The sequence below is a fragment of the Notothenia rossii genome (genome assembly GCF_949606895.1).
Source record: "Notothenia rossii genome assembly, chromosome: 7".
NCBI lineage: Eukaryota > Metazoa > Chordata > Actinopteri > Perciformes > Nototheniidae > Notothenia > Notothenia rossii.
In genome coordinates this window covers 85,838,532-85,851,799 of record NC_136905.1, presented here as the reverse complement: position 1 = coordinate 85,851,799, position 13,268 = coordinate 85,838,532, and the positions used below count along the sequence as shown (strand labels likewise).

Sequence of the window (13,268 nt, the reverse complement as noted above, 5' to 3'; positions counted from 1 at the left end):
AGAAGTCTATGAGGAAATGTTCCTACTTCTCTCTCTCTTTATTACCTCAGATTGTAGAGAAGTCTGAGGAAATGTTCCTACTTCTCTCTCTCTCTTTATTACCTCAGATTGTAGAGAAGTCTATGAGGAAATGTTCCTACTTCTCTCTCTCTTTATTACCTCAGATTGTAGAGAAGTCTATGAGGAAATGTTCCTAGTTCTCTCTCTCTTTATTACCTCAGATTGTATAGAAGTCTATGAGGAAATGTTCCTACTTCTCTCTCTCTTTATTACCTCAGATTGTAGAGAAGTCTATGAGGAAATGTTCCTACTTCTCTCTCTTTATTACCTCAGATTGTATAGAAGTCTATGAGGAAATGTTCCTGCTTCTCTCTCTTTATTACCTCAGATTGTATAGAAGTCTATGAGGAAATGTTCCTGCTTCTCCCTCTATTTATTACCTCAGATTGTAGAGAAGTCTATGAGGAAATGTTCCTACTTCTCTCTCTCTGTATAACCTCAGATTGTAAAGAAGTCTGAGGAAATGTTCCTACTTCTCTCTCTCTTTATTAACTCAGATTGTATAGAAGTCTATGAGGAAATGTTCCTGCTTCTCTCTCTCTTTATTAACTCAGATTGTATAGAAGTCTATGAGGAAATGTTCGTACTTCTCTCTCTCTTTATTACCTCAGATTGTATAGAAGTCTATGAGGAAATGTTCCTGCTTCTCCCTCTATTTATTACCTCAGATTGTATAGAAGTCTATGAGGAAATGTTCCTACTTCTCTCTCTCTCTTTATTACCTCAGATTGTAGAGAAGTCTATGAGGAAATGTTCCTACTTCTCTCTCTCTTTATTACCTCAGATTGTAGAGAAGTATATGAGGAAATGTTCCTGCTTCTCTCTCTATTACCTCAGATTGTAGAGAAGTCTATGAGGAAATGTTCCTACTTCTCTCTCTCTTTATTACCTCAGATTGTAGAGAAGTCTGAGGAAATGTTCCTACTTCTCTCTCTCTTTATTACCTCAGATTGTATAGAAGTCTATGAGGAAATGTTCCTGCTTCTCTCTCTATTACCTCAGATTGTAGAGAAGATGTTCCTACTCCTCTACGTTCATGTCTAATTGATGTTCATACAGTAAATGGACCTGAGTGAGACATAAGCAAGAAGCAGCATATGCTTTAGGGAGGGGCTTCCTGTGATTGACAGGTCACTAACAGCCTCTGTGTTTGAACCTGAGACAGCTTGTTTACAGGAAGTACTTTGTTCCTTACAGTCAGCAGTCTGTTTAAAGAGCCGTCAATCACATTCAAACAGGGACAACGTGAAACACCAGATAATTAGGGACACCTGTTGTGTTCTAATGTGAAGATAATTTCCTACTTATGAATATTATTTAGCATTTATAGAAATCAGTGTTTATATATTTGATGTAACTTTGTGTATATAGTTTTCAGGAGGCATTGCTTTTAAACACCGTGATTTAGACACATTACACGTTTACCTCTTAGAACAGGACCCAAGTACCTGAATCTAAAACTGGATGGCCTCCTTCCTTTGTTTACTTCAGGAACACAGTGACATCACTATGTAATACTCACACTCCTATTGGCTATCGCGCAAACACATTGTATGTGATAGGTTAAGGGGTGGGATATCTGTACATCAGCTAGAGAGGACTCTTTAAAGTAGAGACACTACATACTAATATACACCTGAACCTCAAAAAGGAGAGGACTCTTTAAATTAGAGACCCTATATACTGATATACACCTGAACCTCAAAAAGGAGAGGACTCTTTAAAGTAGAGACACTACATACTGATATACACCTGAACATCAGCAGGAGAGGACTCTTTAAAGTAGAGACACTAAACACTGATATACACCTGAACATCAGCAGGAGAGGACTCTTTAAAGTAGAGACACTACATACTGATATACACCTGAACATCAGGAGGAGAGGACTCTTTAAAGTAGAGACACTACATACTGATATACACCTGAACATCAGCAGGAGAGGACTCTTTAAAGTAGAGACACTACATACTGATATACACCTGAACATCAGCAGGAGAGGACTCTTTAAAGTAGAGACACTACATACTGATATACACCTGAACATCAGCAGGAGAGGACTCTTTAAAGTAGAGACACTACATACTGATATACACCTGAACATCAGCAGGAGAGGACTCTTTAAAGTAGAGACACTACATACTGATATACACCTGAACATCAGCAGGAGAGGACTCTTTAAAGTAGAGACACTACATACTGATATACACCTGAACATCAGCAGGAGAGGACTCTTTAAAGTAGAGACACTACATACTGATATACACCTGAACATCAGGAGGAGAGGACTCTTTAAAGTAGAGACACTACATACTGATATACACCTGAACATCAGCAGGAGAGGACTCTTTAAAGTGGAGACACTACATACTGATATACACCTGAACATCAGCAGGAGAGGACTCTTTAAAGTGGAGACACTACATACTGATATACACCTGAACATCAGCAGGAGAGGACTCTTTAAAGTGGAGACACTACATACTGATATACACCTGAACATCAGGAGGAGAGGACTCTTTAAAGTAGAGACACTACATACTGATATACACCTGAACATCAGCAGGAGAGGACTCTTTAAAGTGGAGACACTACATACTGATATACACCTGAACATCAGGAGGAGAGGACTCTTTAAAGTAGAGACACTACATACTGATATACACCTGAACATCAACAGGAGAGGACTCTTTAAAGTAGAGACACTAAACACTGATATACACCTGAACATCAGCAGGAGAGGACTCTTTAAAGTAGAGACACTACATACTGATATACACCTGAACATCAGGAGGAGAGGACTCTTTAAAGTAGAGACACTACATACTGATATACACCTGAACATCAGCAGGAGAGGACTCTTTAAAGTAGAGACACTACATACTGATATACACCTGAACATCAGCAGGAGAGGACTCTTTAAAGTAGAGACACTACATACTGATATACACCTGAACATCAGCAGGAGAGGACTCTTTAAAGTAGAGACACTACATACTGATATACACCTGAACATCAACAGGAGAGGACTCTTTAAAGTAGAGACACTAAACACTGATATACACCTGAACATCAGCAGGAGAGGACTCTTTAAAGTAGAGACACTACATACTGATATACACCTGAACATCAGGAGGAGAGGACTCTTTAAAGTAGAGACACTACATACTGATATACACCTGAACATCAGCAGGAGAGGACTCTTTAAAGTAGAGACACTACATACTGATATACACCTGAACATCAGGAGGAGAGGACTCTTTAAAGTAGAGACACTACATACTGATATGCACCTGAACATCAGCAGGAGAGGACTCTTTAAAGTAAATACACTACATACTGATATACACCTGAACATCAGGAGGAGAGGACTCTTTAAAGTAGAGACACTACATACTGATATACACCTGAACATGACCCACAGATTCTCCAACTGTATGAAACTTCTACATGAGATTAAATAAAATAAATGCCATTGATACATCATTTTAAAAACAATGATTTCAATTTAAAAAAAAATAAAAAATTCCAGATCAGGTCTTTCAGTTTGGATCTGAGAACCTATGTAGTCTCTTTATTTGGGTTATTTCCTCACTCACAGCGCGAATTATTTTAAAATCCAGACATTTAAAGGGTCTTTTATCCAGAACAGTTTCCTTTAATTCCCAGGTTTCTCAAATATTCGACTTCAACCGAGAATTCATCTTGAAATATTACCATTTATTTTCTATGCCCCCCCCCCAATTGTTTGTGTGTGTGTGTGTGTGTGTGTGTGTGTGTGTGTGTGTGTGTGTGTGTGTGTGTGTGTGTGTGTGTGTGTGTGTGTGGATGTGTGTGTGTGTGTGTGTGTGTGTGTGTGCGCGCGCGTGCGTGTATGCATGCGTGTGCGTGTAGGCGTGCGTGTGTGTGCGTGCGTGCGTGTGTGTGTCATACTTGCCAACCCTCCCGATTTTCACGGGAGACTCCCGATTTCATTGCCCTCTCCCGGTTTCCTCCCGGGGTCATATTTCTCCCGCATTGATTTCTGACAATATCAGATTTACTCAGGACTGTTTCCACTCGGACTTTAATACAGCTACACCATTGTTTGGTTTCCATGGTAGCGCGTCTCTTTAGTAGCGCGCGGAACTGAAAGTCTGAGAGGTTGTTCTGCACAGTGAGGAAGATAGTCACAGAAAATAGAACAAGAATCGACAACTCGACCCTCTGCTCACTCCTTTCCTGTAAAACACAGGTCCAGCCCACACATGTGCTCCATCAAGGATGGTGCTTCAGGCCGCAAGGCAGTGCACTTACAGCTACAATAAGCATGTTAATGTTAATCTAATACAGCTCCGGCGGTGGTTTTGAAATCCTCCCGATTTCTGAGGTCTCAAGGTTGGCAAGGATGTGTGTGTGTGTGTGTGTGTGTGTGTGTGTGTGTGTGTGTGTGTGTGTGTGTGTGTGTGTGTGTGTGTGTGTGTGTGTGTGTGTGTGTGTGTGTGTGTGTGTGTGTGTGTGTGTGTGTGTGTGTGTGTGTGTGTGTGTGTGTGTGTGTGTGTGTGTGTGTGTGTGTGTGTGTGTGTGTGTATGTGTGTGTGTGTGTGTGTGTGTGTGTGTGTGTGTAAGGGGGTTGTACCTACAGCAGCTCCTCTCCTCGGGTCACTCTCTCTCCTCCTCACTGTCTCTCTCTGCTCCTCTTGGCTCGGCTCGGTTCGGCTCGGCTCTCTGGACCTGCAGGACCTCCTTCTCTCAGCCCGGGTCCTGGTTCTGGACCTGCAGGACCCGTGTTCCGGCCGCGGGCCCCGACATGCTGGGTCCGGTGAAGATGGAAGGGCACGAGGCTCCCGACTGGAGCGGATACTACAGCGAGGAGGTGATCAGAGTTTATTATATTATCCGCAAAGAGAAGGGGTCCTTGTGGGCCGGAACCCCGGACCCGGGTCACAGAGACGCTCAGAGCCGGGGAACAGCGCCTCTGCCCCGGGTCACAGAACCTTAGAGATCCGGGGAACAGCGCCTCTGCTCTGGGTCACAGAGCCTTAGAGAGCCGGGGAACAGCGCCTCTGCTCCGGGTCACAGAGTCTCAGAGAGCCGGGGAGCAGCGCCTCTGCTCCGGGTTACAGAGTCTCAGAGAGCCGGGGAGCAGCGCCTCTGCTCCGGGTCACAGAGTCTCAGAGAGCCGGGGAGCAGCGCCTCTGCCCCGGCTCTGGGACGCGGGGCCGGGTCCGGGTTTATTCCGGGGGAAACAGTAAACTCTGATTCGGTACGGCAGACTCTTTATCACTTTATGTAGTTAAAGTTACCATAACCATTTATAAAGGTTGTTTTATTAAAGATAAGGCAGCTTTATTTATTTGAAAGGCGAAGTTATAGAGAAATTAAAAACAGGAAGACATTTAGAAACAGATTATTAAATAACATTTAGAAACACATTATTAAATAACATTTAGAAACAGATTATTAAATAACATTTAGAAACACATTATTAAATCACATTTAGAAACAGATGATTAAATCACATTTAGAAACAGATGATTAAATCACATTTAGAAACAGATGATTAAATAACATTTAGAAACAGATGATTAAATAACATTTAGAAACCGTCTTAATGAGAGAATAAAATACAACAGGATGATTTATAATGTGTTATTATTAACCCTTAAAAAGACCATGATAAAAAATACCTTTATTATTAATATAATTCAAATAAACACCTTATTGATAATATAAGTCTTTATTATAATAACTCTGTTAAAAGGATAATTGGACATCGAACTTTAGTTTGTATACATCTTTATTTATTAAATTGATCACATATTATTGATCAGTACGGAGCGGATGTTCAAATATATAATGCATAAGAATCTAAATGTTTTAGAAGAAGATTAAGTTAAATTATAACAAATAAACTTTTAAACCTTTATCACATTAATAATTGAAGTTTTTACTCTTTATTGATCCCGTGTTAACGGACCGATACAGGCTGATCAGCGGGTTATTGATTAACACAGATTTACTTTCATTCGTTTTTACATTAAAATCTGCAAAGAATCCGCATTTTAAATCGTATTTATTAAATAGCATAATAACATTAAAATAACAGTTTGTATTTTAAAGTTTAAATGTTTAAATGCTAAAGTCGGATCGAAAGAGAAAATTAATTTACTCTCAGATATCTTTGAGGTATGATTTGATGATATATCATGTAATGTAATAATAAATATAATAAGTCTTCAGGAAGAAGCAATAGTTCATTTATTAAGAAATATTTAAATTGTATTTATTTATTAATTAAGAGGCAAAAAAAACGAGTTTTATTTCTTCTGTAAAAGTGTATTAATAATCATCCCGTCATAATATCTATATATATATTATATAACTATATATATATATATAGTTATACAATATATCTATATAGTTATATAATATACATATATAGATATAGATATATCGATCTATATATATATATATATATAGATAGATATATATATAGATATATATAGTTATAGTTATTGATAAAGCATTAAAGGGGATCAGCTCATTATTAAAGGATTGATTTGACCGGAAATAATAATTATTAAATAATTTCAAATCGTGAGGTTTGTTTTGTTCTTCGGAGGTTAATAAAGGTTAACTAATTCAATATCATTTCATTTCAAACCTTTATTTAACCAGGTGAATCCTATTGAGATCATCGATCTCTTTTTCAAGGGAGACCTGCAGCAGCAGGTTCCACATGACACATAAAACATGAAACAACAGGGAAACCAAAAGGACGTCATACCCCAAAGATACAGGATTTACAGTTTACAGATCTAACGACACGTACAGGTTCCAACAGCATCGCATCTATCCGAGCTTTGAAAACATGCAGTGGAACCAATTTGCTCAGTTTCCATTCTTTCTGCAGATCGTTCCAAGCTAGAGGGGCTGCGCACCTAAAAGCTTTCGTCCCTAAATCAGTCCTAGCACTTGGCACATTTAACAAAACCACATCATGAGATCTCAGGCAATACCGGCAACTCTCTGTGAGATCAGATAGCAGATGTAAGATGGTAGTTTACCAAACATGGCTTTGTAGATGAACATGTACCAATGACTGAGCCTCCGTACAGTCAGTGAAGGCAGACTTGCCCCAGCTACAGGGTACAGATAAGTTCATACTTTACAGTGAGTCACAGACCTGCCCCGGCTACAGGGTACAGTGATGAGTTAGTACTTTACAGTCAGTCACAGCCCCGGCTACAGGGTTGGCCTACAGTGATGAGTTAGTACTTTACAGTCAGTCACAGCCCCGGCTACAGGGTACAGATGAGTTCACACAAATCTCAGCGCGCTGTGAGAGGCGGCATCTAACTTGATCAGGTAATCGGCAGGTGCATTCAAATAGAGCAGATCACCATGAAAGATTATTATTAGAGATCGATATGTGATTTTTTATTAAAGAAGAGATTTCAAAAATAATTCTCTAAATGTTTATTTCAGATAATATTCAGTCTTTAATATTAAAACTTTAAAATCACAGCAGAAATAATTAAAAGTAATTATAGTAGTTTTGATAATTTAGAAGTATTTTGTTTGAAGATCAGATTAACCTTTATTGGTCTGTGCGGGAAAAGAGAGGCGCGCGCGAGGGAACAGAGAGGCTCGCGCAAGGGAACAGAGAGGCTCGCGCAAGGGAACAGAGAGGTGCGCGCGAGGGCCGCTCAGAGCCGGGGCACAGCACCTCTGCCCCGGCTCTGAGCTCCTCTATGAGCCCGGAGAACCGGACCCTGCCCCGGGTCATAGAGCCTTAGAGAGAACCTTTATTGATCCGTGCGGGAAAAGAGAGGCGCGCGCGAGGAGGGAGAAAAGAGAGGCACGCGCGAGGAGGGAGATTTTAGACGGAGAAAATGTAAAATACACAAAATGCGGAAATAACAGGACAAACAGGAAGATCAGGTGAATAAATACAGTTTATTCTATATTTATATATAATGTTTCTCTAAAGTTGAATTTCCCGTTTCTTTCAAAGCAGAGCGAAAAACCGGAGGAGTTTTGATTAATATGAAAAATGTCTCGTTTCTGCATCAAAACACCTAAAAACACAACCCCTGTGTTGTATATATAAACACAATCCTATGTATAATATGTATTTGGTTCCAGAGTAAAGAAGAGTCAAAGTATAATGTGTCTGCATCAAAAAGCTGAAACACCGTAAAGAGTCAAAACGCTTCCTCTTGATATATTTTATAATAATAATAATATATATATCATATATATCATATATATATATATCGTCTGATTAACTCCTCAGGTCTCGGGGTCAGCCTTCTCATAAACTGACTGTTGTAATCCACATGTCTACCCTTCAGGGGGGTCAAACTCAAGGCCCGGGGGCCAAATCCGGCCCGTGACTTCATTTCATGTGGCCCCGCAAGAGCTCTGAAAGAATATGATATGTTTATTACTCGGTTACATGCCGCTTTATAGAAGCACGTTGCACATAAACTACATGTCCCACAATGCATCTCAAATTTGATCATGTTCTCAGAATTTGACAAGGGTTTTTCAAAAATGAAATTTATTTCTTGGATTTTGACTTTTTTCAAGAATGTGACTTTTCTTTTTAAATCATGTTGCTACATGCACACTGAAGAGACTTGCAGTTATTTGCCCTAGACTTCTGCTTTCAGACTAAATTTGAAGTTATTACCCTATCTGATAATAATCCAATGCAGAGGCAATCATGAAATATAATACATTATTTTATATATGTATTCTTATATAGTCTTAAAGTTACAACCCGTCCTTTGAGTGCAGCCATGATGCTGATGTGGCCTGCCATGAAATTGAGTTTGACCCCCCTGCTTTACATCCTCTGCTTTATTTAACTGACGCAGGGTTAGGACGTCAGGATCTGATTTCAGCTCAAATTGAAACTTTATTCTCAGTTTTTACACATCTATATATTTATATCTGTAAGCCTCCAAACTAAAATAAATATGTTACCGTTGTTTTCAGCCTGATGGGATGGTATGAGTTTTATGAAGTTCAGCAGGAATGAGTCAGCATCACTTCCTGTCTGGAGGTCAATGGTCCCTTAGCGTGTTTTTGGTTGTTATCAAGATAAGGTCTTAACACCATGTATTTTGACCTTAATCGAAATATTCTGTTATTTCCAAACGCTTTTTTAGTCTGATGCTTAGATTAATTTTAAACTGACCGTTCAACAAAAGGATACCAACAAAAATGTAGTTTTATTTAAATATTGGATTGTTCTCTCTTGGTAAGATCCCATTTTCAATACAATGGTGGTCTCACCTTGACTTGAAGAGGAAGTCCAGGTGCCTATCCTTCTGGACAAAGATCTCTATTACCTCTTTATCTTCTCTGCGTAGAATAATAGCAACAAGAACCTGTGGGCTCACGTGCGCCCCCTACTGTCTGCCTCACCTTCATGTCACATCAGCATACATGTCACACACACATTACATACATTAGATATGGAGAGTCAGGACGCAGAGTGAAGTCTCTGTAGACATCGTATTGGGACATACAGAGTGAGAGCATCCGAGCTGAGGCTCAGCGTCTCTCACCGCGTAGGAACAGAAAATACATTTATAGCACAGACCAGTGGAGAAATATTAATTTTTATTTCATTTTATTTTGTGGTGACGTGAAGTCATGTAACCGTGCTATAGTTCCCTCATAGCCAAACATTAGCCTCCTTTAGCTTAGCGGTGTTGACGTGAAGTCATGTAACCGTGCTGTAGTTCCCTCATAGCCAAACATTAGCCTCCTTTAGCTTAGCGGTGGTGTTGGTGTAGTTCTGGTACTTGTTCTGGTTCTGGTATAAGTAGTTCTGGTGTAAGTAGTTCTGGTGTTAGTAGTTCTGGTTCTGGTGTAAGTTGTTCTGGTGTTAGTAGTTCTGGTTCTGGTGTAAGTAGTTCTGGTTATTGTCTAACAGTCTCTCTCTCTGCAGGTCTACTCTCCGATTGCGGGCGGTGGCATGGGTTCTGGTCTGGGGATGGGCTCCATGTCAGGCTACATGTCGGGCGGCGGGACGTCGGGTTCCTTCAACATGTCTTACGGATCTGGTCTGAGCCCAGGGGGGGCGATGGGACCCGGCCCAGCGGCCATGACGGGCCTGGGGGGGGGCGGGACCCTGAGCCCCCCCATGAGTTCGGCCCAGCAGGTGAACCTGAACCATTACGGAGCTGTGAGTCCGGGCCCGGGCCTGTATGGGGGCGGGGGGGGCAGCAGGAAGGCCTTCCGGCGCAGCTTCCCTCACGCCAAGCCGCCATACTCCTACATCTCGCTCATCACCATGGCGATCCAGCAGGCGCCCAGTAAGATGCTGACACTCAGCGAGATCTACCAATGGATCATGGACCTGTTCCCCTTCTACCGGCAGAACCAGCAGCGCTGGCAGAACTCCATCCGCCACTCGCTCTCCTTCAACGACTGCTTCGTCAAGGTCTCTCGCTCGCCAGATAAACCCGGGAAGGGTTCCTATTGGACGCTGCACCCGGACTCTGGGAACATGTTCGAGAACGGCTGTTACCTGCGGCGCCAGAAGAGGTTCAAGTGTGACAGGAAGCCGGGGAAGGAGGGGGGGGCGTCTCCTTCAGATAAACCAGGGCCCCCGGACCCCCCCTCCTCCAGCCAGGCCCCACCCCCCGGCCTGGACCTGAAGCTCCTCCCCCCCCACATGGATCTGAAGGACCACTACGCCTTCGACCACCCGTTCTCCATCAGCAACCTGATGTCCTCGGAGCAGAGCAAGCTGGAGCTGAGGGCCTACGAGGCGCTGCAGTACTCCTACAGCGGGGGGGCCGGGGGCCGGGGACTCGACTCGCTGGAGCCCAACTACTACCAAGGGGGGGGGTACCCCCGCCCACTCATCAACACCTCATAGGACTTCCTGTTCGTACTCTTATTCTGCATGGACTTCCTGTCTGACTGTGAGCGAAAGAGACTCAAACCACAGAGGGGCCCCCTTCCACACCCAGGGGGCACACACAGGGGCCTCCTTCCACAAACAGGGGGCATGAACAGGGGCCCCCTTCCAAACACAGGGGCCTCCTTCCACACACATTATAATAATAATAATAATTAATGTTCCACATTCATCATCAACCTAAACTACGCAGGCAGCTTTCAGATTCAATCACGTTCTGGTTTGAGGTTTAATGAAGTCCCCTCAGGGGCTTCTAGGCGACCTCAGGGGCCTCAGGGTCTCTAGACATCCTCAGGGGCCTCTAAATACCCTCAGGGGCGTCTAGGCAACCTCAGGGGCCTCAGGGTCTCTATACATCCTCAGGGGCCTCTAGACACCCTCAGGGGGCTCTAGACACCCTCAGGGCCTCTATAGTCTAGACGACCTCAGGGGCCTCGGGGGACCAAACCCTCACGCTGTTGAAGTAAATGTTACTAAACAGATATTGATAGGACTATTCTAAAATACAACTCCAATTCCCATCATGCCTTGCACCTGTCAGAGTTCCTCCGTTTTATATCTTTAAACTTCTGAGAGCAAAAGTTGATCAGCTGTTCCTCTCATTGTTCACATTTACACTTACTTCGGCTTCGGACGCTTCATGGTCTTACTTCGGCTTCGGACGCTTCATGGTCTTACGTCGGCTTCGGACGCTTCATGGTCTTACTTCGGCTTCGGACGCTTCATGGTCTTACTTCGGCTTCGGACGCTTCATGGTGATAAATTCACTTTAAAATTAAAATAAAGTTTCCATGAAAAGTTGATTAAAATAAAAAGAACCACCTCATTTATTAATCATTTAAAGTGTTTCTAGAAACCTGAAGAAAATTTATATTAAAATAATAATAATATTTAATAAAGAAGAAGCCGCCGTTGGAGAAGATTTCAAATGAAAAGTCTTATTGCTGTGAGTAGATTTCAAACTAAAGGTCACATTATTTATTATAACTCAGTGTTTGATCAGGGGCCACTTCTCACGACCCACGACCCCGGGGGGGCCGCGACCCTCAGGGTTCCCCCCCCCACACAGCTACTCTGATCTGTAACGCCTTAATTACATTCATTATGTTTATTATAATAGTAACTCTTATAAAAGATTCATAATCGTAAAGAAACCAGAGTCAACGTTAAAATACAGAACTCAAGTTTTATTTGAAAAAATACTAACAGGAAATATAAAAGCAAATGTTACTGATTATTGATCGGAGATGTATATAATACAAATATTAAAATAAATAATCAGCTTCTTCTTCTGCGTTGCTTTAAGTCTCAGAACACAAGGCATGCTGGGAAAGAGTTTTAAGAACATAAGGCATGCTGGGAAAGAGTTTTAAGAACATAAGGCATGTTGGGAAAGAGTTTTAATTGTAAACACTTCACAGAAACAAGAATACTGTTTAAACATTAAAACAGTCATTATTATTGTTGTTATTATTGTTATGATGATGATGAGGGTGACGGTGGTGAGGGTGGTGATGATGATGATGATGATGATGATGATGATGATGATGATGATGATGATGATGATGATGATGATGGTGAACAGAGCTGTGTGGAAGGAGACCCTCCGTGTTTTTGTATTAATTATAAATTATTCTTACCGTGTGCATGAAGTGGGAGGGGTCTCTCTCTCTCCCACCCCCCCCCCCCCCGGCACGTCTTTGTTGTTGTTTGTTTTTGCTGCATGTTCTTCTTCTTCTGAACCTTGAGACTCCATTACCCACAATGCAATTCTCTTCTTCTGATGGTGACAGCTTTGAGGAGGTTTTGGATCTTTTGAAGTTTTTCGGAAACCCAGCGTTACCATAGCAACAGCCATGTTCTTCTTTTTCACTTGTTAACTTATTCTGTCATTTTCAAAATAAAACAAACACATTTTAATCAGTTTTTCCGATCATTCTTACATCATCGTCTGGTTCATTAAAAGGATCCATGCCGTTACTGTAACCCATCCTATACAATTAACCATTGTTGTTCTCTACCGTCCACCAGGCGCCTTGGGAGAGGCTGGCAATGTCCTGGATCGCATCATCTCAAGGAAATGGTGGAAATCCAAACACCATGACGACCTCCTAACCTGTCAGGCTCTCCTCTCCTCTTTCTCTGCTTCCATCTCTCAGGCAAAAAGCACTTTCTTTCAAGATAAGATCCAATCTTCCTATTCCAACCCCAACAACTATTTTCTATCTTCTCCACCCTCCTGGAGCCCCCCAAAGCCCCTTCCCCCTCCACCCTCTTGGACCC

At 41.9% G+C, this 13,268-nt stretch overlaps 1 protein-coding gene across 2 annotated transcripts in view; it reads left to right on the top strand.

Annotated features, from left to right (window-relative positions):
- LOC307046752 (forkhead box protein A1-like) overlaps positions 1-12,870 on the top strand; it is a 47,690-nt gene extending 34,820 nt beyond the window's left edge. Inside the window, exons 1-3 of one of the 2 annotated variants that reach the window (XM_079693349.1) lie at positions 3,958-4,435; positions 4,778-4,913; positions 10,008-12,870. In XM_079693349.1, the coding sequence (XP_079549475.1) occupies positions 4,848-4,913; positions 10,008-10,943 (1,002 nt within the window). In that variant the 5' untranslated portion in view covers positions 3,958-4,435; positions 4,778-4,847 and the 3' untranslated portion in view covers positions 10,944-12,870. Of the gene's footprint in view, positions 1-3,957; positions 4,436-4,777; positions 4,914-10,007 lie in introns of those variants that run through there. The other variant, XM_079693348.1, reaches the window with a different exon arrangement.
- The last annotated feature ends 398 nt before the right edge of the window (positions 12,871-13,268 follow it).